This window comes from Dermochelys coriacea, chromosome 3 (assembly GCF_009764565.3).
Source record: "Dermochelys coriacea isolate rDerCor1 chromosome 3, rDerCor1.pri.v4, whole genome shotgun sequence".
NCBI lineage: Eukaryota > Metazoa > Chordata > Testudines > Dermochelyidae > Dermochelys > Dermochelys coriacea.
The window spans coordinates 130,575,431-130,589,093 of record NC_050070.1 but is presented as its reverse complement, the minus strand read 5'-3'; the positions used below and the strand labels follow the sequence as shown (position 1 = coordinate 130,589,093).

General features: G+C 43.3%; 1 protein-coding gene across 4 annotated transcripts; it reads left to right on the top strand.

Annotated features, from left to right (window-relative positions):
* Positions 1-34: 34 nt before the first annotated feature.
* DYNLT2 (dynein light chain Tctex-type 2) lies at positions 35-13,479 on the top strand. 4 transcript variants are annotated; one of them, XR_006280072.1, is made up of 4 exons: positions 35-168; positions 11,436-11,654; positions 12,542-12,961; positions 13,280-13,479. XR_006280072.1 is itself a non-coding variant. In XM_038395033.2 (4 exons), exons 1-4 carry the CDS (start codon positions 85-87, stop codon positions 13,388-13,390), a joined length of 573 nt encoding a protein of 190 aa, XP_038250961.1. In that variant the 5' UTR covers positions 35-84; the 3' UTR covers positions 13,391-13,479. The 4 variants fall into 4 exon arrangements, 3 of the variants coding, with proteins under 3 accessions (XP_038250961.1, XP_038250959.1, XP_038250958.1); XM_038395033.2 differs by having other exon boundaries at positions 12,542-12,700; XM_038395031.2 differs by having other exon boundaries at positions 12,545-13,479.
* The last annotated feature ends 184 nt before the right edge of the window (positions 13,480-13,663 follow it).

Sequence of the window (13,663 nt, the reverse complement as noted above, 5' to 3'; positions counted from 1 at the left end):
GGCGGTTGGGGGAAGGCACCGCGCCCGCTCTCCTTCCTCGCAGGGGCGCGACGCGACGCGACGCGACACGTCAGGGCGGAAGCCATGGACAAACCCGCGAAGGCGTCGAGACTTCTGTCGGAGGGTGGGAAGGGGGAGCGGCGTTTAAGCATGTTCGAGAAAGACAGGGTGAGCAGTGCGCAGGCGCGGATTGGGGAGCTGGGCCGTGTTGGGTCGGGTGGCGGTGGGGCATTATGCACGCGCTTGGACAAGAGCGGCGGGTCGCAGGTCCTCGCGCTCTGAGTGACTGTCAGTTGCGCAGAGCCTCTTGGAGGGAGGGGCGAGAGAAGAGGGAGTCAGTGGGCGTCTCCTGCCTCTTAGGGCAGAGGGGAGGGAGGCTGAGGTTCCAGCACGAGCCCATTGGGGTGGCTTCTCCATTTAGAGCGCACCAGCTTGCTTCTGGCTCTGCAAAATGTCATCGGTGTTTCCGAGTAGCAGCCGTGTGAGTCTGTATTCGCAAAAAGAAAAGGAGGACTTGTGGCACCTTATTCTTTTTCCGCGAGGCAGGAAGCAGGCCTGGGCTGGGGCAGGGGTGAAAGCAAGTTAGAGGACTTACTAGTACGCCAGAGTCCTGAGCAGGGGGCGTGGCCTCAACCGAAAGAGGCAGGGCCTTAAATCACCGGGCCCTTCAAATCTTGATTTAAAAGGCCAGGGCTCCAGCTGCAGAAGTGGCGGCTGGGGGGTTCGGGGATGATTTAAAGGGCCCAGGGCTCCAGCTACTGCAGCAGAGCCCTGGGCCCTTTAAATCACTGAGGAGCCCTGGGGGCTCCTGGCTGCCACCGTTACCCCAGGGTCTGGGGTAGCAGCTGTTGGAGCCCCGAGCCCTTTAAATCCCTGCCCAGGGCTCAGGCCGGGATTTAAAGGGCCCCAGGGCAGTAGTGGCGGCTGGAGCTCGGGGGCCCTTTAAATCCCGGCCTGAGCCTTGCTGCCCAAGCCCTGGGGTAGCAGTGGTAGGGCTCTGGTGGGGATTTAAATGGCCCCGGAGCTCCAGCCACGGCTACCCCTCCCGGCCCTTTAAATCCCAGCTTCAGCCCTGCTGCCCAAGCCCTGGGGTAGCGGCGGCGGGGCTCCAGCGGGGATTTAAAGGACCCTGGGCAGCAGCGGCGGCTGGAGCTCCAGGGCCCTTTAAATCCCCGCCAGAGCCCCGCTGCCGCTACCCCAGGGCTTGGCAGCAGGGCTGAAGCTGGGATTTAAAGGGCCGCGGGGGGGTTAGCAGCGGCTGGAGCTCTGAGGCCCTTTTAAATCCTTACCGCCGCTACCCCAGGGCTTTAAATTGCCCTCTCTGAAAGCTGGTCCTGGTACGACACACCGGCTCTTACCGGTACGTCATACTGGCTTACTTTCATCTCTGGGCAGGGGTGCACCCTGACCTCCAAACTCCTGTTTCCCACTGGCTGGTGTGCAGGCTGGTCCATTGCACCTTCTGTTCTTAATTTAGATGCTCCTCTGAGACTCATTACTCCTCATGGTTTGTGCTTGGCTCCTGGTTGCAATGGTTCAGCTCCATAAGCTGTCTGCTCTGCTTGATCAGTGTTAATCAAAACCTGGTCTTTTATAAGACCCTTCACACTAATCCCTCTCCTGCTATATCGCCACCATCTGGGACTTGACACATACTCTTGCATCAGGTTGTACCTCACTCAGGAGAGGCCCTAGTCATTTTCCAAACCAGGGAAGAAAACACTGCCTTCATCCCTCTCCCCACAACAGCAGAGCAAAAAGGGGAGGGAAGCAGCACAGCACAGCAGCTTGGTACCACTTGAAGTTGGCATCTAGGGTGGCTGCCCCCCCAAAAATCACAAGATTGGCATTCAAAAATGATGACTTAAAAATACTATATTGTGTGGTTTTGTGGTCTGTCTTTTGATTTTTTTAACTCTCTGTACGCATCCCCAGAGAATGTGCATGACTGTTAGTGTTGCCCACTGTCCAAATATATGGGGTGATTTTGGCCTATGCTGCAGGAACTCTCACTCCCAGGTCTTAGAATCGTAGAATATCAGGGTTGGAAGGGACCTCGGGCAGTCATCTAGTCCAACCCCCTGCTCAAAGCAGGACCAATCCCCAATTTTTGCCCCAGATCCCTAAACGGCCCCCTCAAGGATTGAACTCTCAACCCTGAGTTTAGCAGGCCAATACTCAAACCACGGTCCGCCTGTCTCCTGTGCAGAAATTAATACTGTCACTCAGTCTTCCATCAGTTCTGTACCACCCCCCTGGCGTCATCTCTGCTCTTCCTAGGGTAATTCACACCCTCTCGCAGGCTTCAGGAGTGCAACAGGATTCCACTTCTCATGCTGGGATGGGGGCAGCTCCGGGGTGGTCCTTAACCTCCTGCCCTTTCCTAGGCCAGGTGCTATAGTGGAGAGTGGGAAGAGGTGCACAGGCACCATTCTGTCTATTTCTCATAGGTGAAGGGAGCAGAATCGTGATCAACTGCTGGGTTCTTTGATCCTTCCTGTGAGAATAGCAAGCAATAGGGAAGAAACTCTGTGGGCTTCCGGCAGAGCTGAACTTCATGAGGGGGCTGGATGATCTAGTATCATTACAAGACGGGCTCCAGAACCCTTTGAAATCCTGTTACTCAAGAAAAAAAAATCATAAAAGTTAACAATGCTGTAAGCTTCTCTCTTAAGCACCTCAATACCAACTTCATTCAGTACTTACCCTTGAAGCATGAATCTTCCATAGATCTTCATGTTTACTTCACAATGGTACAGTGTCACTGGCTTGTCTTGGAACAAAGTTCTCTGTGCTCGGGGATCTGATTCCTGAGGTGATTCTATTTTCCCAGCCAATGAGGTCAGAATAGCTTCTTACACAACACTGGACTGGTTCTAAATTGGATCATGTACTTTTGAGCGATGCTCTGAAAGGGACCACACTTAAAATATAATGTAATCGGAGAAAGTGAGTGCTATAACATTTATTAACATTATTTACAATGCCAAAAGTACAACAAATATAAAGTAAAATGGTATTAGTAACTGTTTTACTAAAAACTACTAGTAGACTTATTTATGACCATTGAAAGGTTTTTGGTTCAGAGAATGATAAAGATAAGACTTAGTAAAACTGGCCCATGGTCAGAGATCTTTAAAAGACCTAGGTTTGCCTCCTCATTCAATGGCCCTTTCAGCATAGGGAGAATTTATAACAATTTCAGTTCAATTGGTATTAGCATTGTTGGGAGCCTTAGTCTAGACAAGCTGCTGGTTGCCACTGATATTTTTAACATTGCCTCATGTAACCTACTCAGGGTATCTAATTAACGTGTCATTGAAGATCTTTCTGACCCATCTACACTAGGACTTTCAATATTGCTAATTTTGGAACTGAACTGGTGTAAACAATGGAGATTTTTAGAAAATGTCCTTATTGTAGACAGGGCTGATTTGTGTAAGTGACTTCTCAGAAAAGAATCTGCATGGCTTCCTTTGTTTTTGAGCTTATTATCCTAGATGTCTCCTATCCTTTTCTCTCTCCAATGACTGAAATAAAAGTTTTTGTGAGCCCCTGATCTTTATAGATCTTTTGAAAGTACTTAATCTCTTCAGCATATCTATATGTCCTCCATATTCTTAGAAATTTTCATTCACCTTTTAGCATCACAGTCTAGCAGCTGGGACACTTTCTGCTCAGGTGCTTGTTCCATTCTGCTGCCTGATTAAGCAGCTGATGACTCTACCTGCCCTAAACTATCCCTGCAACCCGAAATTGAAGCTAGCAACTGAGAAAACAGCAAAATTGATCTCAAAATAGTCTTTTTCGAACATGTTAAAAATTGAGTTTTACTATAAAATTGTGTTTTCAGAATAGCAACACCATTTGATAAAACTGTTCTTCAAAGTATGTTGCACACATATTTCACTCAGGTGTATGCATGCCCAGCTGGAGAGTTTTCTGCAGTAGTACTGTCTGGAATGCATATGCCTCTGCACATCTTCATGGTCCCTCCTGAGGCTATATAAGGGCAGCAGCACCCTGCCCCTCTCAGGTCCTTCTCACCACCTGTGGCCTGATTTGGAGCTTCCCACATGGTTTACCTCGCTGTTTTTTTCATCTGCATAATTAGCTAGTTTAGCTTTCCCTTTCCCTTTAATAGTTGGCCATTAGTACCAATTAGTTGTTGGTTTATTCTTTCAGTTTCAGTGCTAGGCCCTATTGCTATGAGGTGCTCTCTGGGCTTTAAGCACTGTCCATCTTCCGAAGTGTTTACACAATGCCGTGCCCCTTTATGGCATATACCAGCCTTCTTAGCCTCTATAGCTATGTGCATGGATAAATACAAAGATTTGAGTGTTTTTATTTTCATTCTGCACCTAACTCTGTAGTAATGATGGCTGCCAATGAGAAATCATGACCAGGGAGACGTAAGTCAACTCCCAAAGGGAAAGAACCCAGGAGACTTTATTTACTTTGGAGAAAAATTTACTTCACCTTCTCCTCTCTTCAAATGTTCATAGCAAATCATTGGGTGGTTTTAGCTAAATATGACTTTGGAAGCTGAGATGCAATGTCTAAGTTTATTGAAAAATTATCTGAAAATTTTAGGGCGGAATTTAAGGCTTTCCTGCCAGAAGGTTACATTGTGACCAGGACGTCTCTCCAGTCTGTGCTTGGTGCAGCTGATGCTTTTTCTAGAGTGATGGCCTCTGCCATAACAATGAGGAGAGAGTTCTGGACATAGCTAGTTTGTTGAATATCCATATTGAAGACTTTCCTTTTGATGGTTGTCCATTTTTTTGGACAAAACAGATGAGACCTTACATTCATTTGAGGACTCGCAAGCTGCCCTTAGCTCATTAGCAATATATAGTCTAGCCCCTAGGAGACACCAGTACAGAGCTCAACAGCAGGAACAGAAACTATTATAAAAAGCATTTTTACCATAAGACACAGACTTTTCAAAGAAAAAAGCACAAATCTCAACTAAGGAGATTATCTAACTCAAGCATTGCATAGACAATCATCCTCAATAAGTATTGGGAAACAGTCCATTTGACTTCCTCTTTGAGAATAGCAATACTGTTGTTGGTGATCCCCCCCATCCCGATAGTCCCCTATATTATTCCATTTCCTCAGTGCTTGAGAATCCATAACTATGGACAAGTGGGTCCTAAGCATTGAGGGACCTGGAATGTTCCATCCAGTTTTTTTCTTTTCCCCATCCTCACTCGTCTGCACACATCACATCTTTCTTCAGGGACTCTTCCCGCTAATCCGTGCTTCTTCAGAAAGTTCATACTTTAGTCCGTCTGGAAGCTATAGAGGAAGTTCCCCTTCAGTGTTGGGGATAGGATTTTTCTTCATGGTTCTTGCCCATTCCCAAGTCGAAGGGCGATCTGAGACCCATTCTAGATCGTCAGAATCTCAATAAGTCCATAAAAATTACATAAGATTTCACATGGTCTCTCTAGCATTGATTATTCCTTCCTTAGGTCATAATGGCTGGTTTGCTGCCCTCAATTTATAGGACATTGTAAGAGAGTATATTCAGTGGTAGGCACCCCATCGTGACTGGGTGTGGAGTAGCAGCTCTTCACTAGACTAATACCCCATTGATTGTCTCTCTGGCCCCGTGGTGGCTTTCTGCCTCGTAGCTTGTCCAGTGACTCAGCCCTCTGAGTTCACAGACTTTAGTTTGGGTCACAGTTGTCCCAAACTAAAATGTCTTAACACAAAAATAGAACCTTCTGCCTTCTCTGGGGCTATTTTTCACCCTCTGTCCTGTTTGAGCAGAGTCTCCCCCAGGCCTCCTTGCATGGAGAGCTTTTCCAGTCTCTCCCCCTGCCTGAAGAGCTTTAACTCTGTTGATTCAGGGATCTGCTGGAGCCTTTGATCACTGCAGTCTCTACAGATATAGTAGCAATTTTCTGAGCTTCTCCCCTTACATTGCAACTTATAGCTCCGAGCGTCCTGCCTCTATAGGAATCTTCCTGCAGCTCTGTCCCCATCTGGACTTTATCGCTACTTAAGCCTGGCTCCTTTTACTGTAAGAATCACCTGAGTCTCTCAAGTGAGGCCCATTCTGTAATCAGGTTGGCTTAGCCTCAGGCTAAGCCACCCTGTTCCAGGTACCTACTTCCATGTGTCGGTTTTTCCAAGTCACAGGAAGTTGCTAAGATTTCTGATAAAAGACCAACATAAGTACTTCCTTTTTGCCTATTATCGGCCCATAAGTATTCACCAAATGTGTGAGGGTAGTGCTGGAGTCTATACACCTGACCTAACATGCCAGGCGGTGCCTGTGCAGCCACCAGGGGCTGCTGAAGTCAGTCTATTGGCTGATCAGCTATCCCTTACACATGTTGCTCTGTGAACCTGTTTTGGTCCTTGCATCTTTGGAATGATGGATGGATCAGAACAATGTGTGCAGGGGCATTCCATTCTCTTGTCCCTTTGCATCCAAAACGTATATCACCAATGCATCCCTGATAAGGTGGGGTGCTCTCCTGGAGGGTTTACTAACCCAAGCTTTGTGGACGGAACAAGAGGTGACCCTTCACGTCAATGTGCTTGAACTTCAGGCAATTCACAAGGCCTGTCGCACTTTTCTCCCTCACATTAAGGGATTGTCAGTTCAGATTCTGACTGACAGTACAGCTATGATGTACTGCCTAAACAGACAGGCAGGAGCAAGATCCAGTCAACTTTGTCAAGAAGCTGTGAAATAATAGGATTTATGCATCAAGGATGATATTACTCTTATTGCCTCCAACTTACTAGGCTCCCAGGACCTCTTGGCTGATCATCTCAGCAGGCGATTTTCCCAAAACCTTGAGTGGTCTCTGAAGAACAGTGCGCTCAGAACCATCTTTCATGCCTGGTGTATCCAATCAGTCAGACTATTTGCAACAAAAGGCAACAGGAAATGCCATGAGTTTTAGTGTCAAGTGGGTCACAGCCCAGGCTTTTTGACCCCTGCTTTTCTCCTTCAGTGGGGGCCAAGCCTGCTGTACATATTTCTCCCCATTCCTCTCATCACACACATGATTTTTTCAAATTAAAACAAGACCATACCAAAATAATTCTTATAGCTCCAGCACGGTTGTGACAGTGCTGGGTTCTCAGATCTTCACAGCCTCTGTTTGACCTCCATGGACCCTGCCTTCATTTCCAGATCTACTTTCCCAACAACAGTAAGTTATTATACCCAGAACTGGATAGCTTGCATCTCATAGCATGGGTATTGATGGGCTATATTAGGCAGATAAAGATTGTTCATTGGCAGTTCAGGAAGTATTGCATAACAGCAGATTGGTTTCTGCTGTATCTGTTTATTTAGCCAAGTGGAAGCGGTTTTCAATCTGGTCTATTCCCCATGCTGTACCTGCAACAGAAGCTAGGATACAGGATATTTTATAATACCTGTTCCATCTGAAATCCTTAAGTCTTCTTTAGTTTCCCAGAGGGTCTATTAGGAACGATCTGTCCTGGGCCGATGGATGAATTGCTGAGATCAGATTTTTCTAACCCAATAGTTTCCAGATTTTCAAAGAGGATTGTTCGGCTTTACCCCCAGTGAAGAATGTGTAGTTGCTTTGGGATCTCCACATTGTGCTAGCTGTTCTAATGGGTCCTTATAAGGTTCCTTGAGTCTGAGGCCAGGGTGTCCCCCTCAGCAGCAGTGGTGAATCTGTGCTCATGCCAGGTGGGTTGATCAGGCATTCTGCTCCACAGTCGAGCAACTGGGCTTCATTTCAACAGCTATTCTCCAATCCCACACCCCTTGAATATAACTCCTTGACTTTACCATTCCAAGACCACTTTTTATAATTTAAGATGTACTCAAATAAATGCATATATCCACATTTACATTTTTGGAGATACCTGTGTATTGGGTTTTGGTGGATTAAAATGCTGCTGGAAAAAAGTTCAGATTAGTAAATGGAAGGACATTGTTTACAGCTGAGCTCATTGAACTTTGGTTTTATGGCGCCCACTGGATGAGCTTAATGTCCAGTTCTCTTTTTTAGACAACGGAATCTCCCGTCAGTTACACAGATAACTAATACCATTTTGGTTCATGTGGTGGTTTTTTTTTTTTTTTTTTTAAACAAAACTAATAGAATACTACAACACAGAGCACAGAGATTAGGGAGTCTAAAATTATTGCCCTATAAATTATATACAGTGTTGTAGCCATGTCACTCCCAGGATATTAGAGAGACAAGGTGGGTGAGCTATCATCTTTTATTGGACCTTCTGTTGGTGGAAGCTCAAAAGCTTGTCTCCCTGCCCTATGGATTAATGTTTTGGGATGGACTGCTGCCTTCCACAATAAAATCCCTGAAGGGAATAACGGGAGAAGAAAACTTGAGTTTCCCCTTGTGGAAAAGGTTCCATTTTGTTTCATCAGCAAACTTCTCACTCACTGAATAAGATGCAGGGTCTGCTACTAAACTTTTTGAGTCCTGTGGATCCACACTGATGTTGAAAGATCAGTGGGAGGTCAGGGTCATCAGCTTGAAGACCTTGTGCCTCAGTGTGAACTTTGTATCCCTGGGCACTCCACCTTCTTCTCCTTGGCTGTGGCTGCCTCATGTTCCTCTTAAAACAAGCTCCACGCTTTGGAGAGGGCTTTGTGGGAAAGGTAATATAGTTCCATGCTATACAAATTTTGGGGGGAACTTCCCTTAAACATTTGTAAAGCTATCTCATTGTCCTCCATAAAATCCCTCCTTAAAACTCTCCTTTGTCATGATGCCTACAAAAATGGTTATCTGGGGTGTTGAGACCACTGCCTATCCTGCCCACTGTTATTGTGTTGTTGATTCCTTGTGCTCCCTGTTTGTGTGTATTCTCTTGTCTTTTTTTTTTTTTTATATATTTTGATTGTAAGCTCTTTAGGATGGGGACTGTCTTTTTGTTCTCTGTTTGTACAGCTCGTAGTTCAGTAGGGGCCCTGGTCTGTGACAGAGGGCTCTTAGGTGCTACTGCAATACATATACTACTCATAATTACATTTTCTAAGGAATTTACAAGGGGTTAGTCTGGGGATGATGTGTGTCCCTCTGGACCCCATCCATCATGGGGCAGCCCACTCCCTGTTCCCTACCACCTCCTCAAAACAGATCCCAAACCCATGTCTGTATCTCCATAGGATTGGGAGTTGGTACCATAGTGGCAGCAGACCCACCTTCTGGGTAGGACAGGTGAGACCTGCACAAGGAGGATCCACTCTAATTATGGCTGCGGAAATGTCACTTTCTTACCCAACAAATCTGCTTTATCACTGTGTATATATTTAGGATCATATGCATTCCTTGTAGTGGCAAAAGTATGTTTATACTACTTTTGACTCCTGGTAGAACTGCAAAGTCAACACACCTCTGGGAGACTGATTTTGATTCTGTTTTGTCTCTGCATCATTAGTACGATTACTTAAGTTTCAACTGCAATGTCAAATTCTGCTCTCGGTTACTATTGAAGAGAATGACATTATATTAGTGTAACTGAGGGCAGAATTTGGCTGTGCAGAATCTTTATAATAAATTTGTTAGTCTCTAAGGTGCCCCAAGTACTTCTTTTCTTTTTGCGAATACAGACTAACATGGCTGCTACTCTGAAACAAAAATGATCACTGCTTCACTTTCAGATCCTGTAATGGGTTCCCTGGGTTGCAACCTGGAACTTGGGTATCGCTGAGCCCTCTGGCACCATCCTGGGCTCCCTCTCACACTGTGATGCTGTGACAAGCTGCAAACCTCACCAGGTGCTGCACTTACACAGCCATCCACAGGCAGGGATGCACCCAGCTGAGTAACATGAATGCTTCTCCTAGCCACTCATGAACTAACAATAGAGAGGATCTGGCCAATTCCCCCAGTTCCCCAGCCTAGGACCTCAGGGCTGTATTGTCCTGCATTGGTCAGAAGCCTTACCAGTGCAAGTTTATTACCCAGTCCGCCCCTCCCTCAATGTGGAGAGAACATGCTCTACACATTGTACACTGCAGATTTTTCAAGCATTTCAACCAAAACACACTGTTTAAGGTAAAATATAAAACAAAATCTATCTTTCTGTAGTTAATAAATCTAAGTGATTATAAGTTATAAGCGTACAGATCAAAGTTGGTTACCTAAGAAATAAAAATAAAATCGCAATCTGAGTTCTGTAAACTAGACAGGATTTGAATCAAGCAGTGTCTCACGCTATTGGTATAGTTCCTTAATACACAAGCTGGGATTCTCCTTTCCAGCCTGGGACCACCTCCCTAGTTCAGTCTTTGTCCTCCAGATGTGTTTCCAGGTGTTGAATTGTGGGAGGGAGTGAAGCCAAGTGATGATGTCACTTCCCCTCCTTTATAATTTCTTCCAGCTTACTGGAAAGTTCCTTTGTTATGACAAGTCAAACAGTCTCCACTGCCTATGTGCTCTCTCTGAGAGGTCTCCATTGCATACAGTTCCTAGGGTAGTGCTTGTGATTGTGGATTCCACTTAATGGGCTGTCATCAGTGTCTGGCTGCTCTGTTGTTGTACCTGAAAGGCTGGTTATGGGTGTGCCCAACCTCGCAACATATTTCAGTAATACATATAGCAAAACTTCGTAACTTCTCATACAATGGTACCACTTACAATCTAACAGGATATTCGTGTTCAACAGGTCACTTTTACAATGATACTTCACAAGGTATACTTTGTACAAAACGTAATTATACGACAGTGGTGAATATGAGGGTTCCAGGGTGCTGCTTCAGGCACAGAACGCCACAGATCCAAAACTGACTTTTTAGTTCTTGCAAATAGAAGGAAGAAAAAAAAACCATTTCGCTTAAAATTGAGCAAATTTTATCTGGAAGTCATTGAGACACAACATATATGCATCTCTGCAGTGCAATTTGTACAGTAGTTTTTCAGAATATAATCACACAAAAGATCAATCAATAAACAAATCAGTAATAACGTTTATTATACTGCTATTGTATACAACATCAGCATCAGTACTGAAAATTTTCTACAGGTAACACAGGTGTTTAGATAAATGGCTGGGATTATGCTTTCTAACACTTTTTTGAAAGATAGTGAAAAGGATTTATTGACGGATTGATTGAGGGTTTCTTCTCCCCTGAGTGCCCAATTCTGCCTGCACTGAAGTCAACTTCAAAATTTGCATAGACTTCAGGGGAAGCAGAATCAGAGCTTAGGTGAGAGGATATAAGCTTTGGCCCTTTTCCCAGAAAGAACATCAGATAACTAGCACACTCCTCAATTATCCATAACAGAAGTGAACAATTCACAGTCTAGTTTTTTTTTTTTTCAGATATCTGCTAAAATGATCCCAAACAAAATTCAAGTCTTTCCCTCTAGTGATACCATTTTGAAGTGTCAGAAATCAACAATCAAATACCAAAGCATGATACTAAGCTTTATTTTTTCTTTTGTTTTAAAAAGCATGCACAGATCTTAAAAGGCAGAATGAGAAATTCAAGCCATGAAGTTCACGGTATGGAACCAATGGATGGGGAATCGTTTGCAGAGTTTGGGAAAAGTGAAATATTTACATTGAAGACTAGCATGGCAAAAATAAAATATGCCAATACATACAAAATGGAGCCATATAGGAAATTCCAGGCTCATTTAGTAAGAAACAAAGCTCAACATATACTAACGGTAGAGTAATACTTTTTGTTTAAATTGTCTGTATGTAAGATACTTAATTTTAGTGTAAATGTTAGGCCCCGGTCCCTAAAAGCCAGCCATGGGGTTACTACAAAGTTACTATGAAGTTAAGCATATCTATAAATCCGTCCACATGCTCATCACAGGCTCTAAATTGTAAGATACCGAATGTCTTTTACAGGGTGCTTGCTGAGCACCATCAGTGAAGGTGGAAGTGGAGGGTTTTCAGCTCCTTATGGGATTGGATCTCTTTTCTGTTGATAGATTAAAATGGGTCAGAGAACTATCCAAAATAAAATAAATAGGAAATTGTGGATTTATTTAATTTTATTCCCTTAATTGGTTTGGGTGACATTTCATGACATGAGAGCAAAGTATTCCTGGTGGAGTCCCTCTGGTGTTATTAACAACAGTCTGATTGCCGTATATGAAATCAAGTTAAATGGAATGAGGGACTCTGTTCTGGAGAATCTACTGATACAGTCTATAGTTGCCAAAGAGCAGGGAGATTGTACTATTTACCATGAAAACTAAGAACTAATCCCATTGACTCTGCAGTGCAGGAGACATGTCGTGGATATGCAGACTAGATGCTCCCTAGGCTATTTTCCATGAAACTGAGTCAAAAGGAAAAAAGTACACTTCTGTTCATTTCAAAGAAAACTAAGATTTGTTAAAAATGTTTTAAATATTTCAATATTTTGGCATATAAAGTGTTTCACAGTAAAAATGATTAACTTTTTATTTGGGGACGTCATCTATTGTGTACAAACATTCCAGTAGTTTACTTCCTTTTTCCTTTATAGCTAAGAGTAAGATTTGTTTATACAAAAGCTTCTTAGGATGGAGATTACAATTTTTTAAAACTCTTTTGATAGCAGAGACTTCAAAAAACCAAGTATAATGGTGCGACTAGTGTCTTCTTGTGTAATTCAATCTCCGAAGAAATATTAAGAGCTGTCAAGGACATGGGCTTTGATCGCTATAAATATGTAGTAACAGTCCTAATCTTGCAAAAGACTGGTCAGGAAATAAAAGTGAGTAGACAGATTAATTTACTCATAATATTTTCACAAACTGAGTTAGATGTTTGGGGCCCTATTGTGCCTCTTGGGCATACTACCACATTCAGGGTGGTCCAGATCTGCATTGCTTTAGTGTGAGCTACCCCTTGGAGCTCTGAGGTGTAGAAGAAGCTCGGCTGCTCTGTCTCACTTAAAGGACTGCAGCATGTATACCTCACCATGGCTGACTAACACTTCTGGTCAGTGTGAAGAGGACACAAGAGGTTTGCCTGAGTAAGTATTACAGATTTAGCCCGAGTGTATGTTTCAGTAGATATTTTAAAAGTGATAAGGAAAATCACTGAACAACATTTTTGGCTACCAGATTTTCAGAGCTCTTAAAGTAAATTTTCTCTAATGGAAAATAAAATGCATTTAATAAAACATTCAAACTCCCTTTAATTTGCAGTTTTATATACATTCTTATTATTTTTAATAAATTAATATAAACTAGCTGCACCTATATAATGCTACATGTTCATTGTAAAGTTCTAATCTGAAAAAATTTCCTTAAAACAATTTATTAGTACTTTGTTCTTTTCTCCCCCATAGATGTCCAGCAGATGGGTCTGGGATGTTGCAAGGGACAACTGGGTTTCAGCTAAATGTGAAACAGAATCCTTTGTTTCATTGGCTTTGATAATGGCTTGTTATTATGAGTAGTTGTCTAAAAGCAACCTCTGTTAACGGTCATCACAATACTCTGTATAATTGTTCAAAAATCTTCATAAAGTTACAGTTATTTTAGAACACTTTCTTTGTTAAGTTAAAAACAGTTGATACATTGAAATTCACATACATTTAAACAAATTTTACCAATTCTTTTCTATAATTTTTTTCAAAATGTATATGGATGAGTGCATACTGTATACATCCGTCATAATGTTGTGTTTATGAATTTATGACAGGTACAAAGAATACATTTTGCAAGGTGCT

Excerpts from the sequence above, each read along its gene's own strand:
- DYNLT2 (XM_038395030.2), top strand. The coding sequence starts at position 85 with ATGGACAAACCCGCGAAGGCGTCGAGACTTCTGTCGGAGGGTGGGAAG. Across the intron at positions 169-11,435 it reads GCATGTTCGAGAAAGACAGG|CATGCACAGATCTTAAAAGG; the intron begins GTGAGCAGTGCG and ends TGTTTTAAAAAG. Across the intron at positions 11,655-12,541 it reads AAGCTCAACATATACTAACG|CAGAGACTTCAAAAAACCAA; the intron begins GTAGAGTAATAC and ends CTCTTTTGATAG.